The sequence below is a fragment of the Nicotiana attenuata genome, chromosome 12 (genome assembly GCF_001879085.1).
Source record: "Nicotiana attenuata strain UT chromosome 12, NIATTr2, whole genome shotgun sequence".
In the NCBI taxonomy this organism is placed as follows: Eukaryota; Viridiplantae; Streptophyta; class Magnoliopsida; order Solanales; family Solanaceae; genus Nicotiana; species Nicotiana attenuata.
Window position 1 is genome coordinate 26,163,162 of NC_032000.1, and position 24,767 is coordinate 26,187,928.

Sequence of the window (24,767 nt, forward strand, 5' to 3'; positions counted from 1 at the left end):
ATCATGATCCCAAACATAACAGCTTTTCCTTAGGCTTTAGAACCCGTCAAGTATTCACCTAGGAGAAAGTCACTTCCCTAGTGCCTCGTTAACCATTTAGAAAACCTTTCAAGCATTCATACTTAGCTTAATTTCGCATATCATTAGCATAAAATTAGAAGTATCAATCAGACAAATATGATTGGAAGTGTAATCAAGAGCACTACGCACTGCTAGATTAGATAGAAATCCAACTCCAAACATTGTTGTAGCTCCCTGTGGATTCGATCCCCACCATCTCGGATAAAAGCTGCATCGACCGCTCTTGCCACTTTGTAGTGGTGTAGGGTTGGAATCGATCAATGCCGTGCATAGGTACATGTGTTCATAACATCATCAAGCCTCTGAGGTCACCCCATCATATCATCTCGGCTACTGTGGGCAAAATCATCAACGTATACCAGCTGATCAGGTGGTGGTGCGTATATAACGCCACCTTTTCCCATATATATATATATATATACACGTATATAACGCCATATGGTCATGGGTCAATGTAAATGAATGCAATGCATGAGAAGTACGTCAATAAAATCTTCCATGCCTTTGATTAATATCATGAAATAAACTTTATCAACTTACGTATTTTCTGAGACCCATGAACAGATGATAGAATAATATGACACATGGGGAATCAAGAACATAAGCATCTCTAGTATTTCTATGAATAGAGTTATTTATGGAAATTGTGCATTTGCTCGTTTCGTTTGTGTCGTATAGATCATGCCAAAAGAAAGAAGCAATAGCCTTAACATACCTGAGCCGAATCTCTTGACAATCCTTCCAACACACGTCAATTGCGACAACACGTAACGACGGATTGAAGTAGGGGAAAATCCGTATGATGTTCGTGAGAAAGATTGTATCGTGCTCTCTTAGAATTGCAAATCCCGTTGCTATTACGCAGTGTAACTTTGTATGAAATTTTTGCTCAAAATCCGCTACTTTGCTAAACTCTAATTCATGTTCCTTTGTGAATTAGAATTCTTATAGTGAATAAAGAGATTCTTGAAATTTTTGAGCTTCACCAGTGAGCTTTAGCAAGCTTATGAATCAAGATTATTATAGTAATGGAAGGTTTGCTTACTATAAGCAAGGGAATATTTGTCCGTAGCTTTTGGCTTCTCGATAACATTCTTTAACTAATTGAGATAAAGTAGGTGTTACTTCAAATGTTGCCACCTTTTCAAAGTGACTTAAGAGTCATCAAATAGGACTTATATTGCTACCACGTTTGACTCCTTGGTCTTTATCCAAAGACCTTAATTAACCCTCCACTTACTCCTTAATCAACTTATTAATTCCTACTAATTTAATAATTAACAAATTATCCACATAATTAAGAATTATCTCAAATTACATAAAATGCTATTCACTTTTAATACACTTTATACACCTTACTATCATGGCCATGTGGTACCTTGTATGGCACTAGTCCATAAATACGGGGTATTATAGCTTAGACCGTATTTTACCCCAAAATATCAAATTTCAACGAAATTCATTTTCTTTGATTCGCTCACCCTCTCACCTTCGCGAATTTACTTATCACTTGTTTGAAATAGTACAATACTTATAATCTCACAATAATCTCATTCCCGAACTTACGTCGATTAATTTACGAGGAAACTTTATCGTACGAAAATGCGGGATGTAACAATTGACCTTTTGGTTTTCATTAAAGATCGAAGCGTTATCTGAAATTTTTTCCTATGGATTTTATTTATGATATTAAGTTATTTTGCCTAGATTCGAGCCGTCTGGAGGTTGTTTCACACGGGAAAAGAGTCTTAGGGTATTGATTTAGCTTCTTTGAGGTAAGTATCTTGCCTAACTTTGTATGGGGAAAATACCCTTAGGAATGGGTTTGATTGTACTATTTGAATTATGTGGAAGACGTGTACATGAGGTGATGAGTCTGTACACGGGCTTATATGTAAAAATTGACCGGTTTAGACTCTTAGGTTACTTATAGGCATTTAATTGAAGTTGTTATTAACTGTTCTATCTTTCGTTGTCAAGTTTATTCTTACATGCTTTACTTAAAGTTGTTATTACATGTTCTAGTTTTCATTGTCGAGGTTACTCTTATATGCATTTATTAGTAATTGTTGTTACATGCTATTCTTTCCATTGTTGAGTTATTCTCATGCATTTAGTCGTAGTTATTATTTCATGCTACCTCTCTTATTGTTGAGCTTATGTTATGCATTTGAATTTGAAGTTGCCATTTCATGGAAATACCTTCATTGTTGAGTTATGAAAGTTGTAGTTATTAAGAGCTATTGACACGTTTGTGGTTGAAATTGTTGATTAAGAATATCTTCCCTTATTGATTTATTCCTCGTTCATTTTGTTGTTACTGAGATTCTTGTACATGTTGTGGTTGAGCTGTGGGCTATGTGTTTTGGTAACATTGTTGTTGTCGTATGGCAAGTTGTGGCATATGCGCAGTTGTGGTGCGATTGTGATTGTGTTGTGATATTGATACGCATGCGGTGGTATAAGGCCAGGGTTGATACGCATGCGGTGAGATAAGGTGGGCTTGATTCGCGTGTTGCTAGTAGGGGAACTACCTGAATCCACGCGGTGAGATTCGACTAAGACGCATGTAGGTATTTGGGGAAAAATAATTTTCAAAACTAAATGTAAGGCGCACGCGGTGATATAAGAAAAGGTTGTGATTATGACTTGTGAAATGTGATTTCGAGGCGGTACCTCGGTTGTGATTCTTGTTGTACATTCTATGTTTGGACAACTTGTTGATTTGAACGGTTATTGTTCTTCCGTCAATCGTTCATCCGTATTTTGATTGTGTTTGGTTTTCTTTGTTATCTTGGTGTTAGAACAATTGTGGCTTCTTGTGTGAGTAATGCATTCAATGTAATTTATTGTATTGCTTTAACATGCCAATCTGCGCCTCCATTATAACTTGGTAAATTGATTGTCAATATGATTTTAATTGCGTAAAGTCATTATATCATATTCTGTTGAGTTGTTGGTAACATAATAATTTAAACAATAGAATTATTGACATGCTTTATTTTATGTGTCTCTTAAGATAAAACTCGTTATCTCACTCGGTGCCTTATTATTTTAAATGGTTATCGCCATTTTGCTATAATTGGATTCTCAAATTATACCCAACACCCTGTTGATTGGTTACCTTACTTAAAATTGTTATCATGTTTCTCTTTTATCAAATTTTAAATTTAATTCGTTAATATAACTGATTTTTTTTGCTTTGTTTAAATATGATATTTTACTCAATTTTATTGATTTTTAAACTAAATCCATATGATACTCTATTTTGTATAAATTGTATTTTATTTTACTTTAATTGATTTCTAAAATAAACTCATTATTTCATTTGACACTTTATTTTATTCAAGATTGTTATTATTGTTTATGGTGTTTAAATATAACTCTCAATCATTTTAATTGATATTTGCTACGATCGCAATGCACATGGTAGTACGTAGGCCTTGCCGTGTGAAGGTAATTGTTATTGTGTGCACGAGGTACCATACGTGTAAGATTTGAAAATTGTGGTCCATGATTTGTGATTTACGAGGTGTGGTGCCTCCGAGTAATTCTTGTTTTAGGCCATGCATCTGGAACGATTTGATTATTTGAGCTGTCATTGGTTCCTCCTTATTTGAGTTCATTCATATCTCATCGGTGTCCTGATTATGTTGCTTCTCTATCACCTGTTTACAACTTGCTTCCATTTGCGTTTTTATTATTTCGTTGTTGGTTGTAAATCAATAATCTTTCTGCCGTTAGCCTTATAATGATGTTCTTTCCATTGTTAGCTTCATGCATATCTTGTACATGTTTCTATGTCTAGTAGCTGTCTTGGCCTGACCTCGTCACTACTTTACCGAGGTTAGGCTTGATACTTACTGGGTACCGTTGTGGTGTACTCATGCTACGCTTCTGCACATTTTTTTGCAGATCCAGGTATTTCTGATCGTGATGTTGAGAGTTGCGTCTGCGCGACGAAGACTTCAAGGTATATCAGGTTGGCGCTCGCAAGCCTCGGAGTCACCATCGTACTTCCTTATGCTACTGTTAAATTGTAAATCGAAACAATTAGTATTTAGAAATTCTAGTGTATTTCAGTAGAGATTATGACTCCGTACTACCGGTTTTGGAAAATGTATAACTGTTTGCCGTTGAAGTTATATATGTCAATTACTGGTTTATGATTTAATGATTAAATAGTTCAATTCTGTTACTAACTCAGCATGTGTTAGGTTTACCTAGTCTTAGAGACTAAGTGCCATCACGTCATCTTAAGGTTTGAATTTGGGAACACATCACGACCCCTTTGGTGGAATTTGGGCCGTGACAATATACTAGGGTGTTTAAGAACATTATGATGGAGCTAAGAACCGGGTGAGGATTATGGGAGGAGACTCGAAATACTCTCTAGTTGTGATGGGGTTGTACTAGGGATCAAATCTTAGCCCGTTTTTATTCGCCTAGACGATGGACGTACTTACGCGTCACATTCAAGGGAGGTGTCATGGTGCATATTATTTGTAAATGACATAGTACTGTCCGACGAGACGCGAGACAGTATTAATGCGAGGCTAGAGGTTTGAAAATAGACCATAGAGTCAAAATGTTTCAAGTTGAGCAAGACCAAAACAGAATACTTGGAGTGCAAATTCAATGACATGAGTCATGAAGCAGACATGGAAGTGAACCTTGACATTCAAGTTCTTCCCAAGAAAAGAAGTTTTAAATACCTAGGGTCAGTAATTCAAGATAATGGAAAGATTAACAAGGATGTGGTATTGGAACTGGATGGATGAAATAGAGGCTTGTATCTGGTATTTTATGTGATAAGAATATGCCGCTTAGACTTAAAGGCAAGTTCTACAGAGTGGTGGTTAGACCTACTATGTTGTATGAGACAGAGTGTTGGCCAGTTAAGAACTTTTGTGTCCAGCAAATGAAAGTAGCGAAAATGAAGATGCTGAGATGATGTGCGGGCATCGGGAGAGATAAAAGTAGGAATGATCTTTTTCGGGACATGGTTGGAGTGGCCCCCGTGGAGGATAAGATGCGAGTATTGAGGTTAAGATGGTATGAGCATGTGAAGAGCAGAGGCGCAGATGCCCCGTGAGGAGGTGTGAGAGATTGGCCTTTGTGGGCCTAAAGAGAGGTAGAGATAGACCTAAGAAGTATTATGGCAAGGTCGGACATGGTGCAACTTCATCTTACGAAGGATATGACTCTTGATAGGAGAGTGTGGAGATCAATAATTAGAGTAGAAAGTTAGTGGGTAGTTGAACATATTTCTTTGCCATACCAGTTGCATTAATAATTAGTCTTGTATTTTCTTATTCATAGAGTTATACTCTGTGCTGCTTCTCATTTTTAAGGTCTTCAAACATAGTCATTCCATCTTCACCAGCTAGGTATAAGGCCTCCGTATACACTAGTTTCTCCGTACTCTATTTGTGAGATTTTACTTGTTGCACTAATGAAGAAAGTAAACGTTCACGTAGTGTGAACGAAGCTAATTGAATATTTTGTTTTTATATAAACAGTCCAAAATAGGCACCTCTCGCTGAGCCTAACTCATCGTTTCAATCCATCTCCCCTTTTAGTTAGTATCAATCTTCTTGTACTGCACAAACAATGGAATACAAATCACTGAAAATCACACAAAAATCCCCAAATTCTCAGGTCTATTACTTGTATCTAAACCGACCCGGCCAGCTCAACGCTCTGTCACGTGACTTCTTCACTGAATTCCCCAAAGCCATCTCCTCACTCGATCACAACCCCGATGTCGCCGTCATCATCCTCGCCGGCTCCGGCAAGCACTTCTGTTCCGGCATCGACCTTCAAACGCTATCTGACGGTTTAAAAGAAACCCACGCCTCTGATCACGGCCGCAACGTCGTGAAGCTCCGGCGACATATCAAGTTCCTGCAAGAGGCTGTTAGTGCCTTAGAGAGTTGCAGTAAGCCGGTAATCACTGCCGTCCACGGCGCATGTATTGGTGGTGCTATTGACATAATTACGGCGTGTGATATTAGGTATTGTTGTTCTGATACATTTTTCTCGGTGAAAGAGGTGGATTTAGCAATTACGGCTGATCTCGGGACACTTCAGAGGCTTCCGAGTATTGTTGGGTTTGGGAATGCAATGGAGTTGGCTTTAACTGGTCGCAGGTTTACGGCTTCCGAAGCTAAAGATTTGGGCTTGGTCTCTAAGGTTTTTACTTCTAAAGAAGCTTTGATGGAAGGTGTCAACGTTGTTGCTGAGGGTAAGGGTATCGTTTTCAGTTTTTCTAAAATACTTTTTGTAGTAAAGTTCCATCCTTTTTTCATTACCTCTTCGCTTCAATATTTCTTGGTTGAAGAAAAAAATTGTTGTTGTTTTAGATTGATGCCTAGTTAAGTTAAGTTATTTTTGAAGACCGTACACTATACATGTGAAATTTAAGCGCATCATGATATCCGGGGAAAAGGGTTGGCTTCTTACTTTTATGAATTGTACCTCTTATGTTTTGAAAGGATTGTTAAGAAATCTGTACACTGAAAATAACAGAGTGTACTTGGTAGAGGATACTACCATTCAACATCTAGGCATCCACAATATTAGCTACTACTAATATGTAAATTTGTTTTGCTTCTCAATAGTGATTCAACTGATACTCCCCGCCTTCCAATTTATGTGACATAGTTTGACTCGACACGAATTTTAGAAAAAAAAAAAAAGACTTTTGAAACTTGTGGTCTTAAACATTTCGTAACATTTTTGTGGTTGTGAAAGTTTCTCGTTACGGGTAAAATAGAAAGTTTAAACTTCAAACTTTTCCCAAATATAAAAATGTAGTTTTTCTTTTTGGAACAGACCAATAACGAAAGTGTCACAAAAATTGGAGCAGAGGGAGTAACTAATGAATTTGAGCTTTCGCTCGCACCGACACTAGAAACCATCTATAACTTCATTAAACCTCCGGATTTTCAAGGCTATGGTGGGAATCACACTGTCCATCTTATTGCCTTCAAGCATAAATGGTTCTGAATCTCACTTGGCAGTTGTCCATTCACAATACCCCCTCGATGGCTTCTTTATTTATAAGTCTTTCTACGTCCTCCATGCTTAAGAGGACCCTAATGGATTTGATGCGAAGCAATAAGGAAAAATGGCATTACTGATATGAAGTTATTTGCTCTTTATCTTTGCGTTAAGATGGGAATAATTGCTTCCTCCATCATGATAAACTTAGCCACTTGACCACGATTGGATAATTCTTCACTCCTCAGACTTTAAAAATATTGTAATAGCAAGAATCCAGCAATAGCTATTAGTTCTCATGCAATTGTTTTTTGATTGTTCTCGTTCAATGTTTCCTCTACGATATTAGCTTTATTGGCATGATCTTACGAGCTGGGGGCTTGGAACTTTGTAGCGAATGTTAATATCAACCACTTGACGTCCATCCGATGCATCTGTTATGGTTATAGCGGATGTTGGAATCATTGATTGAAGCATTTTTTACCGTTTATATTAGCTTTATTTATAGGATAAATAGTCACTGATAGAACTTTTATATTCAGACTTCTTTTCCCATTTTTCTTCTTGTATTCTAGTCTTTGACTTATTCAATGTAAACATCTTTCTCTTATGGCTGAGGGCTTATAGTAGTTTCTCACTATCCTAATTAGCGTGACCTCAAGTTCTTTTCCTGCAAGTTGGAACGGTTTACTTGTGTAAGATCAGTAGTTTGAATGTCTGAAGAGAGACGGATAAAAGTGCAATCTTTTCCATTTCTTATTATCGTTGGAGCAAATTGACCTTCAGTTTACTAGCATCTTACACATGCTTACTCTTCACGTGGAGATTGTGTTACAATCTGCCAAGTTGGGCTTTCTGTAATTGCGATGTCAGGTTGACCACCTACGCCACTATCATTAATAAAAGGTCTTTGTGGATTACTGTTTGCATCATAATACATCAGCTCTGTTTGCATCATAATACATCAACTCTAGAGAGAGGGAAGATACTCTCCAGATTCGACCATAGTTTAACATATGCAGCACAAAGACAACTGCTCAGCTCTGTTGCAAGCATTTCCCTACTAGAGGCAACTTTATTTTCAAGAGCTATTTGACAAACCATATCTATCTATATCCATGGCTTATTATTCGCATTATGTATCACTTGAATTCACATCAAAAGAGCACAAAAAGTATGCGTACCTGCTTGAATTCCTACGTCATATGGAACAATGTAAGTGTTATTCTGGCCTAGGCTCACTTTGGAGCAGCTTTAGCTATTTAGGCTAAGCTTCATCTTCTCCTCCGACCAGAACTTTTTACAAGTTTATGAGTACAACTGGGCAATTCTTATTATAATATTGGACTGCGATGAGCTTAAATGAAGCAACACGGACAGTGAGGATTCATATAGCCTTGACGTCTAATTGATGCATAGCTGCTGTTGTTGTATGAGTATAACTTGACCCTGCATCTCTCATTTGGGAAATAGTAAGTTAAACTTTTGATTCAGCGCTTTGCTTATTCTCATGCTTGAGTGATGAGAATCGACACCGACACACTTGTGCAAAGTTGCGGGGAGTGTTCCTGAGTCTAACATTGAAAAAGGCATGTAGGTAAGGCTCGATCACTCATGTCTCTTTGATTGTTTAACCTGTCAACATAGAAGCATTGACTTCTGAATGATCTTCTTTTATATGTTTTTTGGTGAAACTTTATTGATTTGTCACTGCTGAAGAAGATAGTTGGAATTGGCTTTTGGATTCACAAGGGTCTTTGTGAGATAAAACAGTAAAACAAGGGACGCAAAAATGTGATTTGCCATATCTGTTTCATATGAAAACTTTATAAAAATGGGGAATTGAAGATTGAAAAAGTTAAAGTCGAACAAACTAGAGATCCAAGGCGATTCAGATCTTCTATCCTACTTTCTTTCCTTCTCCGTGTACACTACTGACATTGGTTTAATATGGTAGTATGTGTCAGTTAACTTATGCCTTTCTCAAATCTAATGTAGGCGGTCTTTAATTAGAAAACACTTAAGGCTGGAATTACACTGCCTTCTTTACCTGAAATGGAAGGTCATAGGACCTTGGCATACCATGGTGTGTGGCAGAGATTTGAACTGGTGTCATTAGTGTATATCTTTGCATATCTGATTTTGTTCCTTGCTTAAGTAAAATGTGAGCTGTCAGTCATGTTCTTGTAAAATAGGTTATTCCTCCACTCAATTGTTTCCACCATGAGCTTTTGGTAACTTACCAGGCCTTTTAAAGGGCAGCCTGGTGCACTAAGCTCCCGCTGTGCACGGGGTCCGGGGAAGGGCTGGACCACAAGGGTTTGTCGTTTACCGGGCCTTTTACTAAGTAGTTTATTTCTTGTTTCTCCTCCTCAATTCTCTCTAGCATTGGTGAATTAGTCTTTTAGCTGCATAGTTCTTGATTTCTTGGAATTGATATTGGTGTGCATAATTACTATGACATTGATCTTTTACAATACTTGGCCAAAAAGAATTATTTATATGTACTGGTGGATTTTATATTGTCAAAGTTCGTTTAGCTGCATAGTTCTTGCTTTCTTGGAATTGATATTGGTATCTTGTGCATAACATTGTTCTTTTACAGTACTTGACCAAAAGAAATATTTATATGTACTGGTGGATTTTACAGTATTTGTGGTTCTTCATCAAAGAGGAGGGTTTGAAAGTATTGCTGGCTAATATGTTATTGATACTTTTTCTTAAATTGCAGAAATAGCTGCAAAGTCTCCACTCGCTGTTATTGGAACAAAAGCCGTGTTGCTGAAAAGTAGGGATTTGACAGTGGAACAAGGCCTAGATTATGTTGCCACATGGAATTCTGGTGTCCTTTTATCAGATGACTTGAAAGAAGCAATTTCAGCACATAATGAGAAAAGAAAACCTAGATTTGCCAAACTCTAGTTTTTGTAAATGATGACATTGATGGAGTTTGAAAGGGTTAATAGAGCTGCATGTGACTGAATAAGACTGTCTGTTAGTCGAGGGACGAGATTGATAAGACACACAATGATGTATAAGTGGTTGTCTGCTTTATGAAGCTTTAGCTTTTGTTAGAGCTTCTAGTATGGTTGTGGTCGACTTGAACATTTCTGTCTTGTTATTGTAACATTTCTGTCTTGTTATTGTACTTCTTGTAAGCCCACAAAATCATATCATATCATATGGAAAAATCACCTAGAACTTTTTTTTTTCAACGTTCTGCTACATCGTACAAATGTTGCAGCATATGTATCGTCATTATATGACCTAGTTCACATGGAACTTAGGGAATTGTGAAAAATGACATCTCAACAACACCAATGTCCAGCTCTAAATCACATGCATAGTCCGGCTTGCAGTAAACAGTCAACTGCACTTGCCTAGTATGGCAAGAAGTCTCATGTGGTTGATAACAGAGTTGTCCTGTTGTTCCTTTGTCAATGCCTCGGCGAGGGAGTGGTGTGTAATCTTTTGGGTCTTCTATGAATTATGTTTGTCTTCTAGTTAAGCCGTTTGGCCATGAATAAGATTACGAATATTTGATATAATATTTAGAGGTTATTTCAGTTAAGTGTGTGTTTATTAAACAGGTCTATTATTTTATTGTTGTTTCAGGATGTGCTTCCTTTAATACATCCATCACGGGACAATACTGCGCAATCTTCTGGTGAAATTGCAGTCTCTCTTGTCATCTAGTTTAGAGTAAAACTGGTCACTTTTCTGCTGAAGAAAAGAAAAAAAAAACATTCGTGTGTGCGGAAAGAAGAGAACATTTGGTCCAAAGGAGCAAAATAACGAAAAAGGAGGACAGAGATAGAGAGGGGCAGTGGAGAGAGCAATGAGGTTGCGTTTCGTAACATGTTACTGCATTTGATTCTGTCCTATGAATGCAGAACAGGAAAAGATGGGAAACCATCCCTATTCCGTACAGATAAAGGCACAGCGGCAACGCTAATCTTGTCAATTTGCTATCTTTGATGAGTTTTTCCTCTTCTTTTTTTCCTTTAAATTGTTATTTGCAGTGCCTCGTGTTTTTCTAAAAGAAAAGACTAAAGGCTCAAATATATCTTGGTTTATACGATTTAGAAAAATTTATTCTCCGTTAAAAACATATCTTCTTTTTACCCCTGCTGTTACCAAAATGACTCAAATTTGCCATTCTGGCCTAAGAGCAGCAGCATAAAGGGTAAATTTAGATTATTAGTAACTTTAAGGGCAAATCCGGATCACTCGGAGAGTTAAAAGGCAAACTATTTTACTTCAATCCTACCTAGAAGCAAATAATGTATTGTTGTTTAACTTAAAGATTTCCTACAATACGACATCGGAACTATTCGAAATTTGGTTTTGGATAAGTCATGTAATAAATGTAGAAAGACAATAAATTATCATAATTAAGTTAGAATTAAAGAAAAAAATCCTCACATTCAATTAATTAAATTGATGTACTCTGGCATGCATTTTTTTTTCTTTTATAGGTCATTCATAGTTAGGGACACTTAGTGGGCGTTGGACATAATAATTGTAAAATTTCAAAATATGGTGAAAACTTTTTTCAAGTGAAAATGGCATATGAATTAGAGTTGTGTTTGGACATGAATATAATTCTGGGTTGCTTTTGAAGTTTTGTGAGTGATTTGCGTGAAAATTTGAAAAATAGCTTTTTGGAGTTTTTCAAATTTTCGAAAATTTCCAAAATGAATCTTCAAGTGAAATTGGAAATTTTATGAAAAAAAATACTAATTTCGAAAAAAAGTGAAAACTTTTTGAAAAAAAGAAAAAAATTTCTTATGTCCAAACGGGCTCTTAATTACCTTTCATTAGGATTTAAATGAACTGTTTAGGATTTAGAGATTTTCCTCTGTACTTTGCGAATGATCCGGATTTGTCCTTGAACGTTATGAATGATTAAATTTGTCGTTTATGCTGTTGTTAGCCTTGAAGCGCAAAATTAAGACATTTCGGTAACACCGAAGGTAAAAATACGATATTTTTTACCGGAGTAAATTTGTTCTAAATGGTATATTCCACACAAAATTTGGACCTTTGCCCAAAGAAAAATAGAACTTTGAGAGGATTAACGGAAAGTGACAGTTAGAGTTAAAATTGTTACTGTTATAAAATAAAGACGGTAAAGTAAAGACAAGTATAGAGAGAAACTGATATATTATTCAATTTTAAACTGATGTACATAAGAATTGAAATCTCCTCTATTTATAGAATAAAGGAAGCTGCCGTGTACGCTGCTACTGCAAGCTGCTGTGTAAGCTACTAATGTACCAGATATAGATAAGCTTCTAACGGGGGTAATGTTTATCCATAATAGAGTACCGAAAGGATAAGCTTATTGTACCATGTATGGATAATTTTCTCCTGGTGGTAATGTTTATCCATAACGGAGTACCGAAAGGATAAGTTTATTGTAACGGGTATGGATGAAATTCTACCGGTGGTAATGTTTATCTATAACGGAGTACCGAAAGGATAAGCTTATTGTACCAGGTATGGATAATCTTCTGGGGGTAATGTTTATCCATAATGGAGTATCGAAAGGATGAGCTTATTGTACCAGGTATGAATAATCTTCTATCGGGGGTAATGTTTATCCATAACGGAGTACCGAAGTGATAAACTTCTTCAGTAGGCTTATTTCCAATAGAGTACTAAATAGATAAATATATTTACGGTGGAGTCCCATATGGATATCTTCAGGAAGCTTATTTACAATGGAGTACTAAATGAACATCCATAATATAATATATTTATAACACTCCTCCTTGGATGTTCATTAAAAGATAATGTGCCTCATTAAAACCTTACTAGCAAAAACCCCGTGGGAAAAAATCCTAGTGAAGAAAAACGAGCACATATTTTAGTAATACGCATAACTAGTTGTCTCATTAAAAACCTTATAAGAAAAACCCTGTGGGAAAAATCTTAGTAAGGGAAAAGAGTATAGCGTGTATTTTACTCCCCCTGGTAAAAACCTTATTTCAAATATTTGAGTCTTCGCATTCCAATCTTGTATACCATCTTCTCAAAAGTTGATGTTGGCAAAGATTTAGTGAATAAATCTGCTGGATTGTCACTCGAACGGATTTGTTGCACATCAATGTCATCATTTTTCTGAAGATCATGTGTGTAGAATAATTTTGGTGAAATGTGCTTCGTTCTATCTCCTTTTATAAATCCTCCCTTTAATTGGGCTATGCATGCAACATTGCCTTCGTTTAAAATTGTGGATCTTTTATCACATTCCAAATCACATTTTCCTTGAATAAAATGAATCACTGATCTCAACCATACGCATTCCCTACTTGCTTCATGAATAGCTATTATCTCAACATGATTTAAAGAAGTAGCAACAATAGATTGCTTTGTGGAGCGCCATGATATGACAGTACCTCCATATGTAAACACGTACCTGGTCATAGATCGAGCTTTATGTGGATCAGATAAATAACCTGCATTTGCATAACCAACAAGATCTGCACTACCTTTGTTATCATAACATAAACCCATATCAAGAGTTCCCTTTAAATATCATAATATATGCTTAATCCCATTCTAATGTCTCCATGTAGGAGAGGAGCTATATCTTGCTAGTAAATTAATAGAAAATGCTATGTCATGCCTTGTAGCATTAGCAAGATACATAAGCGCACCAATCGCACTAAAATAAGGTTTTTCAGGGCCAAGGAGTTCCTCATCCTCTTCTGGAGGTCAGAATAGATCCTTATTCACTTCAAGTGATCAACAACCATTAGTGTATTTAATGGGTACGCTTTGTCCATGTAAAAGCGTTTTAAGACCCTTTATGTATAGGCAGATAAAAATTCGTCTGCTAAATGTTCAATTTGCAGACCAAGAAAAAGTTTTGTCTTTCCAGGATCTTTCATCTCAAATTCTTTCTTAAGATATTCAATTGCCTTTTGGAGCTCTTCTGGAGTTCCAACAAGATTTATGTTGTCAACATAAACTGCAATTATAACAAATTCTGATATCATTTCTTTATAAATATACATGGACAAATAACATCATTTATGTAACCCTCTTTCAGCAAATATTCACTAAGGTGATTATACCACATGCCACCAGATTACTTTAAACCGTACAAAGATCTTTGTAATAGGATTGAATACATTTCCTGAGATTTTGAATTTGCTTCAGACATTTTAAATCCTTCAGGGATTTTCATATAAATTTTATTATCAAGTGAACCGTACAGATAAGCTGTAACTACATCCATTAGATATATTTCAAGCTTTTCATGTAGTGCTAAACTGATGAGATATCGAAATGTTATGGCATCCATAACAGGTGAATATACAACAACAACAATAACGACCCAGTGAAATCCCACTAGTGGGGTCTTGGGAGGGTAGTGTGTACGCAGACCTTACCCTTACCCCGAAGGGGTAGAGGCTGTTTCCGGTAGATCCTCGGCTCAAGAGGGCAAAAAGACAAAAGGAGATAATATCAGTATCACCACATAAATTATAGGAAAAGTAGGAACAACATGAAATCCAGAAGAAAGATGCAAAGCAAAAGCGATAGCTAGTAAATAGGTCCGGCACTGAAAAGCGAATTAGTAAGACACCACATTCCCACTAGCTATCTTAGACAAAAACCCTACTAGACTAGTCTCACAACGGTACGAAGTAAGGCAAACCTCCTACCCTACAACCCTAATACTCGGCCTCCACATCTTCCTATCAAGTGCCGTGTCCTCGAAAATCTGAAGCCTCACCATGTCCTGCCTGATCACCTCTCCCAATACTTCTTAGGCCGCCCTCTACCTTTTCTCATTCCATCCACAACCAACCGCTCACACCTCTATACTGGGGCATCTGGGCTTCTCCTATGTACATGCCCGAACCATCCGAGCCTCGCTTCCCGCATCTTGTCATCAATGGGAGCCACGCGCACCTTCTCCTGAATATCATCATTCCTAATCTTATCCATCCTAGTGTGCCCGCATATCCACCTCAACATCCTCATTTCTGCTACTTTCATCTTCTGGATATGTGAGTTTTTAACAGGTCAACACTCAGCCCTTAACATCATGGCCGGTCTAACCACCGTTTTATAGAACTTACCTTTGAGTATCGATGACACTCTCTTGTCACACAGGACTCCAAATGCTAACCTCTACTTCATCCATCCTACCCCAATACGGTGTGTGACATACTCATCGATCTCCCCTCCCGCCTGGATAACCGACCCAAGGTACTTGAAGCTGCCTCTACTTAGGATGACCTGTGAGTCAAGCCTCACATCTACGCCCACTTCCCCTGGCTCAGCGGTGAACTTACACTCCAGGTCGTTGTGAGAATCCTTGTGCAAAAAGGCGAGCTTTCTATCTTTCAATTTCATTTTTATCATTCCTTTTTTGCCCAAAAACCCATTTATGACCAACTGTTTTTATACCAGCAAGTGTTTAGACTACTGGTCCAAAGACCTCTTTTCTAGCAAGTACGTTCAATTCATATTGAATTGCCTCTTTCCATTTTGGCCAATCCGATCTTTGTCGACATTCTTCGACAGATCGGGGTTCAAGATTCTCACTATCTTGCATAATATTAAGTGCAACATTTATGCAAAAATACTATCCACCACTATTTGAGATCGATTCAAGTTAATCCCATCACCGGTAGAACTTATTAAAAGTTCCTCACTCACTTGAGCTTCGGGTTCATTGATTTTTTCAAGAATCTTAGAACGAATCAGATCTTGGGTCTCTTTGGGAGATCCCTTCATAGTATCGTTTTGATCATTTGTCGATTTTCTTTTTCGAGGATTTCGATCTTTAGAACCCAAAGGCCTACCACGCTTCAGGCGTGCTTTAGGTTCATTAGCTCTCATGCTAGTAGATGGTCCTGCTGGGACATCAATTTGGATAGGCACATTCTCTGCACAGATATGTGACTTAGTTATCCTTTTCAACTCAGTAACCGCGTTTGGCATTTGATGTGCTATATTTTGTAAATGGATGATCTTCTGGACCTCTTGATTACATATAGAGGTACGTGGATCAAAATGAGATAATGATGAAACTTTCCACACAATTTTTCTTTTGATTCCTTTTTCTCTCCCCCTAATTGTGGAAAATTTGTTTCATCATACCGACAATCTGCAAATCGAGTAGTAAATAAATCTCCTGTCAATGGTTCAAGATAGCGAATAATAGAGGGTGATTCAAACCCAACCTATATTCCTATCCTTCTCTATGGTCCCATCTTACTGCGTTGTGGTGGTGCTACTGGCACATATACAACACATCTAAAAATTCGTATATGGGCAATATTTGGTTCATGACCAAAAACTAATTGTGACGAAGAATATTTATTATAATGTGTCAGTCTGAGACGGATAAGTAATGCTGCATGAAAGAAATAATGGCCCCAAACAGTAGTGGGTAATTTTATTTTCATAAGTAGTGGTTTTGCTATCAATTGCAGGCGTTTAATAAATGACTCTGCAAGGCCATTTTGAGTATGAATATAAGCAATAGGATGTTCAACTTTTATCCCAACTAATAGACAATAATCACCAAAAGCTTGAGATGAGAATTTTCCAGCATTATCAAGGCGAATAGCCTTTATAGGATAATCTGGGAATTGTCCCCTTAATCAATGACTTGGGCTAATATTTTTGCAAACGCCAGGATGCAAGATGATAGTAGGCACGCATGAGACCATCTTGAAGATGCATCTATTAGGACCATAAAATGTCTGAACAACCCACTTGGTGGGTGAATAGGTCCACATATATCCCCATGTATACGTTCTAAAAAGGCAGGGGATTCAATGACAACTTTCATTGGTGATGGTCTAGTGATCATTTTGCCTTGATAACAAGCATCAGAATAAATTTCATTATTTTTAAGGATCTTCAGGTTCTTTAATGGATGCCCACTCGAATTTTCAGTAATTTGTCTCATCATTATTGATCCAGGATGGCCCAAACGGCCATGCCAAAGCACAAAAATATTTGAATCAGTAAACTTCTGGTTTACGATAGAGTGTGCTTCAACTGTACTAATCTTTGAATAGTATAAGCCAGAAGATAAAGTTTGATAACTTTTCTACAATGCACTTCTGGCCAGAAACATTCTTCGTAATACAAAGATATTCCATATTCATTTCATCTATCGTCTCAACATGATACCCATTTCGGTGCATATCTATAAATCTCAACAAGTTTCTTTGGGACTTGTAGGAGAATAATGCATTATCTATAATAAGTTTTCTTCCCTTAGATAGAAATATAGTAGCTCTTCCGGAGCCTTCAATCAAACTTATATTACCAGAAATTATTGAATTTTTCCTTATGCAGATAAGAAAAATATTTCTGATCTTTGAATATGGCATGAGTTGTTCCACTATCAATTACACAATTACCTTCATGATTGGTCTTTGATCCAAACATAATTTGAGGAATATCCATATTCTTCAAAATGACATAAAAATAAATAAATATGATAGTAAACATCATTATCAAAGCACAACTTTTACTTATGTACAACAATTACATAACCATACTATCTACTACAAGCAATACAAATTAAAATAATTATATTTCTACAGATTCATCACCGCTCACATGACTTGTTTCTTATTCTGGGAGTGCAAAGTAATTAGCTACATCCAAATGCATGAAGTCCAAATTATCTTCAGAAATAAAATTTGCTTCAGCATTTTTCTCTGTCTTCTTCAGAGAGGCTTGATAAAGCTCAACCAAGTGCTTTGGCGTACGACAGGTACATGACCAGTGCCCTTTTCCTCCACATCTATAGCATGCATTTTCTGCATTTGTTGCTTGCACCGCTTCATGCTTTTATTCCTTCCCTTTTCACTGCTGGTGGTGACGAGGGTTCTTTGGTGCATTATTATTACCATGATTAGAGTTTCTTCCCCAACCACGGCCATGACCACGACTGGAGACACGACCTCGTTCACGCGTAGCTTGGTGGAAGATCGTCTCATTCACTTCAGGGAATGGATAAGAACCAGTAGGTCGGCTTTCATGGTTTTACATTAATAGCCCATTATGTTTCTCGGCTATAAGAAGATGTGAGATAAGTCCAGAATATTTATTGAATCCCATCTCTCGATATTGCTGCTGCAAGAGCATATTCGAGGCATGAAAAGCGGTGAAAGTGTTCTCCAACATATCATAATCAATAATATTATCACCACATAATTGCAATTGAGAAATAATTCTGAACATAACAGATTTGTACTCACTGATAGATTTAAAATTCTTGTAGCCTTAGATAAGTCCAATCATAACGTGCCTGTAGAAGAACGAGCATCTTCAGGTGGTCATATCTATCTTTCAAATTATTCCACAGTATGACTAGATCATTAATAGTGAGATATTCCATTTTCAGGCCTTCATCAAGGTGATGGTGTAGGAATATCATTGCTTTGGCACGGTCTTGGTTTGATGATTGATTTTTATCCTTGATGGTGTCTACTAGACCCATCGCATCAAGATGAATTTCAGTATCAAACACCCAAGACCTGTAGCTTTTGCCTGATATATCTAGGGCTACAAATTCAAGTTTAGAAAGATTTGACATTATTTAGAAATAGAAAGTTCGTACCTCTGATGCTTTCAAAGTATTTGCTCGAGATGGCAGAGTCTCGTGCTGATAACGTGTTATAAAATAAAGACTGCAAAGTAAAGACAAGTATAGAGAGAAACTGATATATTATTCAACTTCAAACTGATGTACATAATGAACTGAAATCTCCTCTATTTATAGAAGAAATGAAGCTGCTGTGTAAGCTGCTACTGCAAGCTGCTATGTAAGTTGCTACTGTAGCAGATATAGATAATCTTCTACCGAGAGTAATGTTTATCCATAACGGAGTACCGAAAGAATAAAATTATTGTACCAGGTATGGATAATCTTCTACCGATGGTAATATTTATTCATAACGGAGTACTAAAAGGATAAGCTTATTGTACCAAGTATGGATAATCTTCTACTAGTGGTAATTTTATCTATAACAGAGTATCGAAAGGATAAGCTTATTGTACCAAGTATGGACAATCTTCTACTGGGGATAATATTTATCCATAACGGAGTATCGAAAGGATAAGCTTATTGTACCAGGTATGGATAATCTTCTACCCGGGGTAATATTTATCCATAATGGAGTACCGAAGTGATAAACTTCTTCAGGAGGCTTATTTCCAATAGAATACTAAATAAATAAATATATTTACGGCGGAGTCCCATATGGATAAGGTTCTTTAGGAAGATTATTTATTACGGAGTACTAAATGAACATCTATAATATAATATATTTATAACACTTACTAAGTTGTTTTGTTATTACAAATAAGAAAAGAGTAAAAAGTTGTGCGTTCAAGGCCCCAACATGCTACACCTGGCTGAAGATAAAGATTAATTGATAGTAAAATTTATTGAAATTTCAATATCAATCGTTCAAGCGCTCACTATTAAGGATTGTATTTATCCTTGTACAGACATAAAATTTATTGTGTCTAATCCAAATAAAATAGAGCTTCTGACATAAGTGGTCACTCGGCCAAAACATATATCAGTCCATGACCCATAGTTTTATTTTACAATTTGTAGCATAAACAAATAACATATGCTAACCATGCTAATCAACAAATAGTTTTAAGTGTCCCTTTGTCTCTCATTAATTAGTCCTTCCTTCTAACCATCAGTAACAATTGCCCGATTTTTAGAAATACAATTATTTGATTTAGATAAAAACAAATGAAAGCACTTAAAAAAATAGTAAAGATAAATTTGCAATGAGAAATTACTATTTTGATGCACCTAACTTAGAAAAATCAAAGTATAACCCTTCCTCATTGGCAGCCTTAGCCATTATCGATCACATTAACCACCCATCAAACCCACTGTGTATTTCAAACAATTACTAACACCCATACTCAAACTATTAACCCTAACTCTAACCCCCCTAATTTTGATTGAACCACAACAAGTATTTACTCCCAAATTAAATGCCCAATACCAGAAACAAAGATTCAAGGTAGAGGAGGACGGGTGCCATGGAGAAAAGAGAAAATGAGGCGAGTAAGGCAAAAAAATGGAAATATGAAAGACCTTAATAAGAGGATGGGTGAAAATACATACCAGATGAGTGGGGAAATCGAGCACTTGGGTGTGAATCGTTCGAGCAAGGTAAGTTGAGTGTGCAAGCCTTTCTATTTTATTTTTCTATGTTTTTTTCTTTTGTCTTTTGCTTTCGTTTTAGAGTAGATAGACAGAAATGAGAGAGAAAGAGAGTAGGGTTTAATACTTGAGGGTTCAGTAGTGAAATTACCATCGCAAAACTTATTATACAATCGCATATGTGTTTACAATGGATTAGTACCTGGGAGGTGTGCAACAGATGTGTGACCCACATAGGCTATCAGCTTAGCAGAAGGTGTTGGGACACCTCACTTTCTCCGGAGTTGCCTATTTGGTCAATATGCTTTGTACATGTATTGATTGGTATGGCGGGATTTTGTCCCGGCGTTTATGATGTTTATATACTCTTAGAGGCGTGTAGACATATGTCATGTATATGGATGATTTTATAGACGTGTCGGCCTATGTTTTGAGTGTATAAATGATTATTTCGGTCTTATAGGCCCGTATGTCACATATATAAGTTTGTATACCATGTTGGGTCGTCCTATGTAGAGTATTCCCTTTTGTTTTATTCTAGTTATCTCATGACGGCCCTTCTAGCCCACTTATCCATGATGGTATGATAAGAAAGATATGTTACGTTGGTACTCGATTGAGTAAGGCACTAGGTGCTCGTCGCTGCCCTGCGGTTTGGGTTGTGACATGGTAATTGACCGGTTCTAGCTATCTAGATTCCTTTCATGATTTTAATTGAGTTGCCATAATATGTTATATTCATCAACAATAGTCTATCTTCATATGCTTTAGTTGTCATCATTATTACTTGTCTTAACTCTTACTTGCTAATTGTCTTTACATGTTTAGTTGAAGTTATTGTTCTCTCTATTCCTTATTTATTATTTAACCGATGAGTTCCTCACTTGAAGTCTTTATTTCTTGGAATATCTTATTGTTGAATTGGGTATTGAGTTATAAAGGCCGTGATTCACATTGAGGGAAAGTTGTAAATTGTCGAAACACCTTTCTTGTTGAGTTACTCATTCTCGATTGTTATTGTTGAGACTCTTGTATATGTTGTGGTTGAGCTAAGGGCTATCTATTGTGGAAACACCATTATTCTTGACTCCTTTGGCAAGTTGTGATATTGGGCACTTGAAGTGAAATTTGTGGATACGTTGTGATATTGATACGTATGCGGTGGTATAAGGATTTAGGTTGAAACGCATGCGGTAGATAAATTGGGCTTGATATGCGTGTTGCTAGTAGGGGAACTACTTGAAGCCACATGGTGTGATAAGGTGGGGTAAAACGCGGGAAGCTATTTTGGAAAAAATGATTGTGAAAACTAAATGCAAGGCTCCGCGGTGATATAAAGAAATATTGTGATTTGTTTTGTGTTATGAGACTACGAGGCGGTACCTCGGTAGTGGTTCTTGTTAATACTTTTCCATTGCATCACTTGTGTTTTGGTTGCTTTGTTTCCTTAGCATATTATTCCTTGTTTTCTTCCGTGATTCCTTATTTGCCTTAGTTCAGTGTAACTATTCCTGGTATATTTCTTCATAGTTTTATTTCCATTGTTTATCATTATCACACTGTCATATGCCTGTTCAATTTTCTTATTTATTCCAATAGGGCCTTAACCTTACCTCATCACTACTTTACCGAGATTAGGCTTGGCACTTACTGGGTACCATTGTGGTGTACTCATGATACGCTTCTACACATCTTTGTGTGCACATCCAGGTACCTCTTACCAGCCAGGTACCAGCGAGTCGAGTTCGGATTTGGATACTTTAAGGTATACCTACTGGCATCCGCAGGCCTTGGAGTCACCCTCTATCTAGTTCTACTTAATTTTCCCTATTTATAGATACTGTTGTATAGGGGTGTTCAGTATACTCTTGTAAAGCTTGTGACATGATATCACCGGATTTTGGGAGTTTGTTTCCATTTAGTTGCGGAGTTCTTTTATGATAGTTGTTGAGTTGTTTGAGAGTTTTATCATTATCTCAGTCATATACTGCATGTATGTTAGGCTTAACTAGTATCAGAGACTAGGTGACAGCACGACATCCTACAGAGGGTAATTGGGGTCATGACAAGTTGGTATCATAACTCTAGGTTCATAGGTGTTACGAGTCACAAGTAGGTTTAGTAGAGTCTCGGGGATCGGTACGGAGACGTCTATACTTATATTCGAGAGGCTATGGAACTGTGGAACTTCACTTCTTTGATTCCTTATCATGCGAATTTGTTGACATGAATTCTGAATCTTTGTCTTTCTATTCTCTCACAGATGGTGAGGACACGCACAGCTGGATCTGACGATCAAACACTATCGCCCCCTGCTAGATCCGCGAGAGGCCGGGGCAGAGGCCGAGGAGGGGCATGTGGTGCAACTAGAGCACCTGCCCGAGCTACGACAGAGGAGCCTCCAGTAGCTCCTGTTGGGGGGCAAGCACCCGATGCGCCTGTTGCTACCCCTTCACTTCAGGAGACTCTCGCCCAGTTCTTGAGCATGTTTGGTACTCTAGCTCAGGCAGTTTTGATCCCACTTGCACCGGTCACATCTCAAGCTGGGGGAGGAGCACAGACTCCCACAACCCGTAACCTAGAGCATAGGGTCCATGTTGACAAGGTCCTAAAGGTCATACTAGTGCAGCCGGTTATCCCAGTTCAGCCCCAAGTTAGGGCAGCATGTCCGAGGAGGAGCATCTCTGACTTAAGAGGTATAACAAGTAGCACCCTCTCTACCTTTAGCGGCCTAGCTATAGAGGATGCACAGGGCTTTCTGGAGAAGTGCCACCGTATTCTCCGTACTATGGCTATAGTGGAGACGAGCGGGGTTGCTTTCACTACTTTCCAGCTATCGGGACCAGCATACCAGTGGTAGCGGGCTTATGAGGAGGGTAGCCCCACTGAGGCAGCGTCACTCACCTGGGCTCAGTTTTTAGAGATGTTCCTGAGAGATTTTGTTCCCTAGAATCTTCGGGATGCATGGCGCGCGGAGTTTGAGCAGTTGCGCTAGGGTGCTATGATTATATCAGAGTATGCTGTAAGGTTCAGTGAGTTGTCCAGACATGCAACTGCCCTGGTTTCCACAGTCAGAGAGCGAGTCTGTTGTTTTATTAAAAGGCTCAACTATGGTATTAGATTAAGCATGGATCGAGAGTTGGAGACTAATACTCCATACTAACATGTGATAGAGATCACACAGAGATTGGAGGGTATGCAAGGCCGAAAAAGAAAGGACAGGGAGGCCAAGAGGCCTCGATATTCTGGTGCATATAGTGGTGCCCGTGCCCCAACTACAGTCCGTCGTGGTAGAGGGTATGTGAGCCGTCCAGTTCATTCAGCACCTCCAGCTTCCAATGGTGTTCCGGCTACTCCCAAGTCTCAGAATGCGCATTATGCACCGCCATTGTCTAGTGCACCTCCTACACGGGGCGCTTTCTGCGGTCAGTCCAGCCGACCATGCCCGAATTTTAGCAGCCACGTCCTCCGAGAGCTTGTTTTGAGTGTGGAGACACTCGTCATGTGGTGAGGGACTTCCCCAAACTCAGGAGGGTTGAACCTTCACAGACTACTCAGACTCCACATATTCCACAAGGTCCCCAGACTTCTCAAGCCGTGGTTACCGCACCAGTTGCCACTCCACCTGCTCAACGAGCTAGGGTTGGAGGTTACGCGGGTAGGGGTCTCCCTCGAGGGGAGGCCAGGCCAGATGTTATGGTCTTCCGAGTAGGATGGAGGCAGTTGTATCAGAATCAGTTATCACAGGTATTGTTCCAGTTTGTCATAGAGATGCATCGGTCTTATTTGATCTAGGATCCACTTATTCATATGCATCATCTTACTTTTTTCCGTATTTGGGTATATCCCATGATTCTTTGAGTTCTCCTGCCTATGTGTCCACGCCTGTGGGAGATTCCATTATCGTTGACCGTGTATAACAGTCGTGTTAGTTGATCTATTGTTGCTCAGTATGGTAGATTCTAATGTTATTTTGGGCATGGGTCGGTTGTCGCACTATCATGCTATTCTTGATTGCCACACCAAGACCGTGATGTTGGCTAGGCCATATTTGCAATGGTTGGAGTGGAAGGGTACTTTGGATTATGTCCCTAGAAGGGTTGTGTCTTTCCTTATGGTACAGTCGATGGTTGGGAAGGGGCGTGATGCATATCTAGCCTTTGTGAGAGGTATCAGTGTTGATACTCCTACCGTTAAGTCAGTTCCAGTAGTGAAAGACTATCTAGATATATGTCCGACAGATCTTCCGGGCATGCGCCTAATAGGGATATCGATTTTGGTATTGACTTGTTGCCGGGCCCACCATATCGTATGGCCCCAGTAGAGTAGATCCGAAGAAGATTGAAGCAGTGCAGAGTTGGCCCAGACCGTCTTCAACCATTGGGATCTGGAGTTTTCTTGGTTTGGCAGGTATTATTATTATTTCGTAGAGAGTTTCTCATCTATTGCTGCACCTCTGACTAGATTGACCAAGAAGGGTGCTCCATTCAGATGG

General features: G+C 38.1%; 1 protein-coding gene and 1 long non-coding RNA gene across 2 annotated transcripts; one reads left to right on the top strand and one right to left on the bottom strand.

Annotated features, from left to right (window-relative positions):
* Nucleotides 5,458-10,301, top strand: LOC109235472 (delta(3,5)-Delta(2,4)-dienoyl-CoA isomerase, peroxisomal). Its single transcript, XM_019401591.1, has 2 exons — nucleotides 5,458-6,328; nucleotides 9,818-10,301. The coding sequence occupies exons 1-2, from the start codon at nucleotides 5,695-5,697 to the stop codon at nucleotides 10,006-10,008; spliced, it is 825 nt and encodes a 274-aa protein (XP_019257136.1). The 5' UTR covers nucleotides 5,458-5,694; the 3' UTR covers nucleotides 10,009-10,301.
* Nucleotides 17,590-20,519, bottom strand: LOC109236203. The gene is made up of 4 exons (XR_002069471.1): nucleotides 20,234-20,519; nucleotides 18,698-18,767; nucleotides 18,336-18,385; nucleotides 17,590-18,210 (listed from the first exon to the last, which is right to left on the bottom strand). It is a non-coding gene; the product is annotated as an uncharacterized LOC109236203 (long non-coding RNA).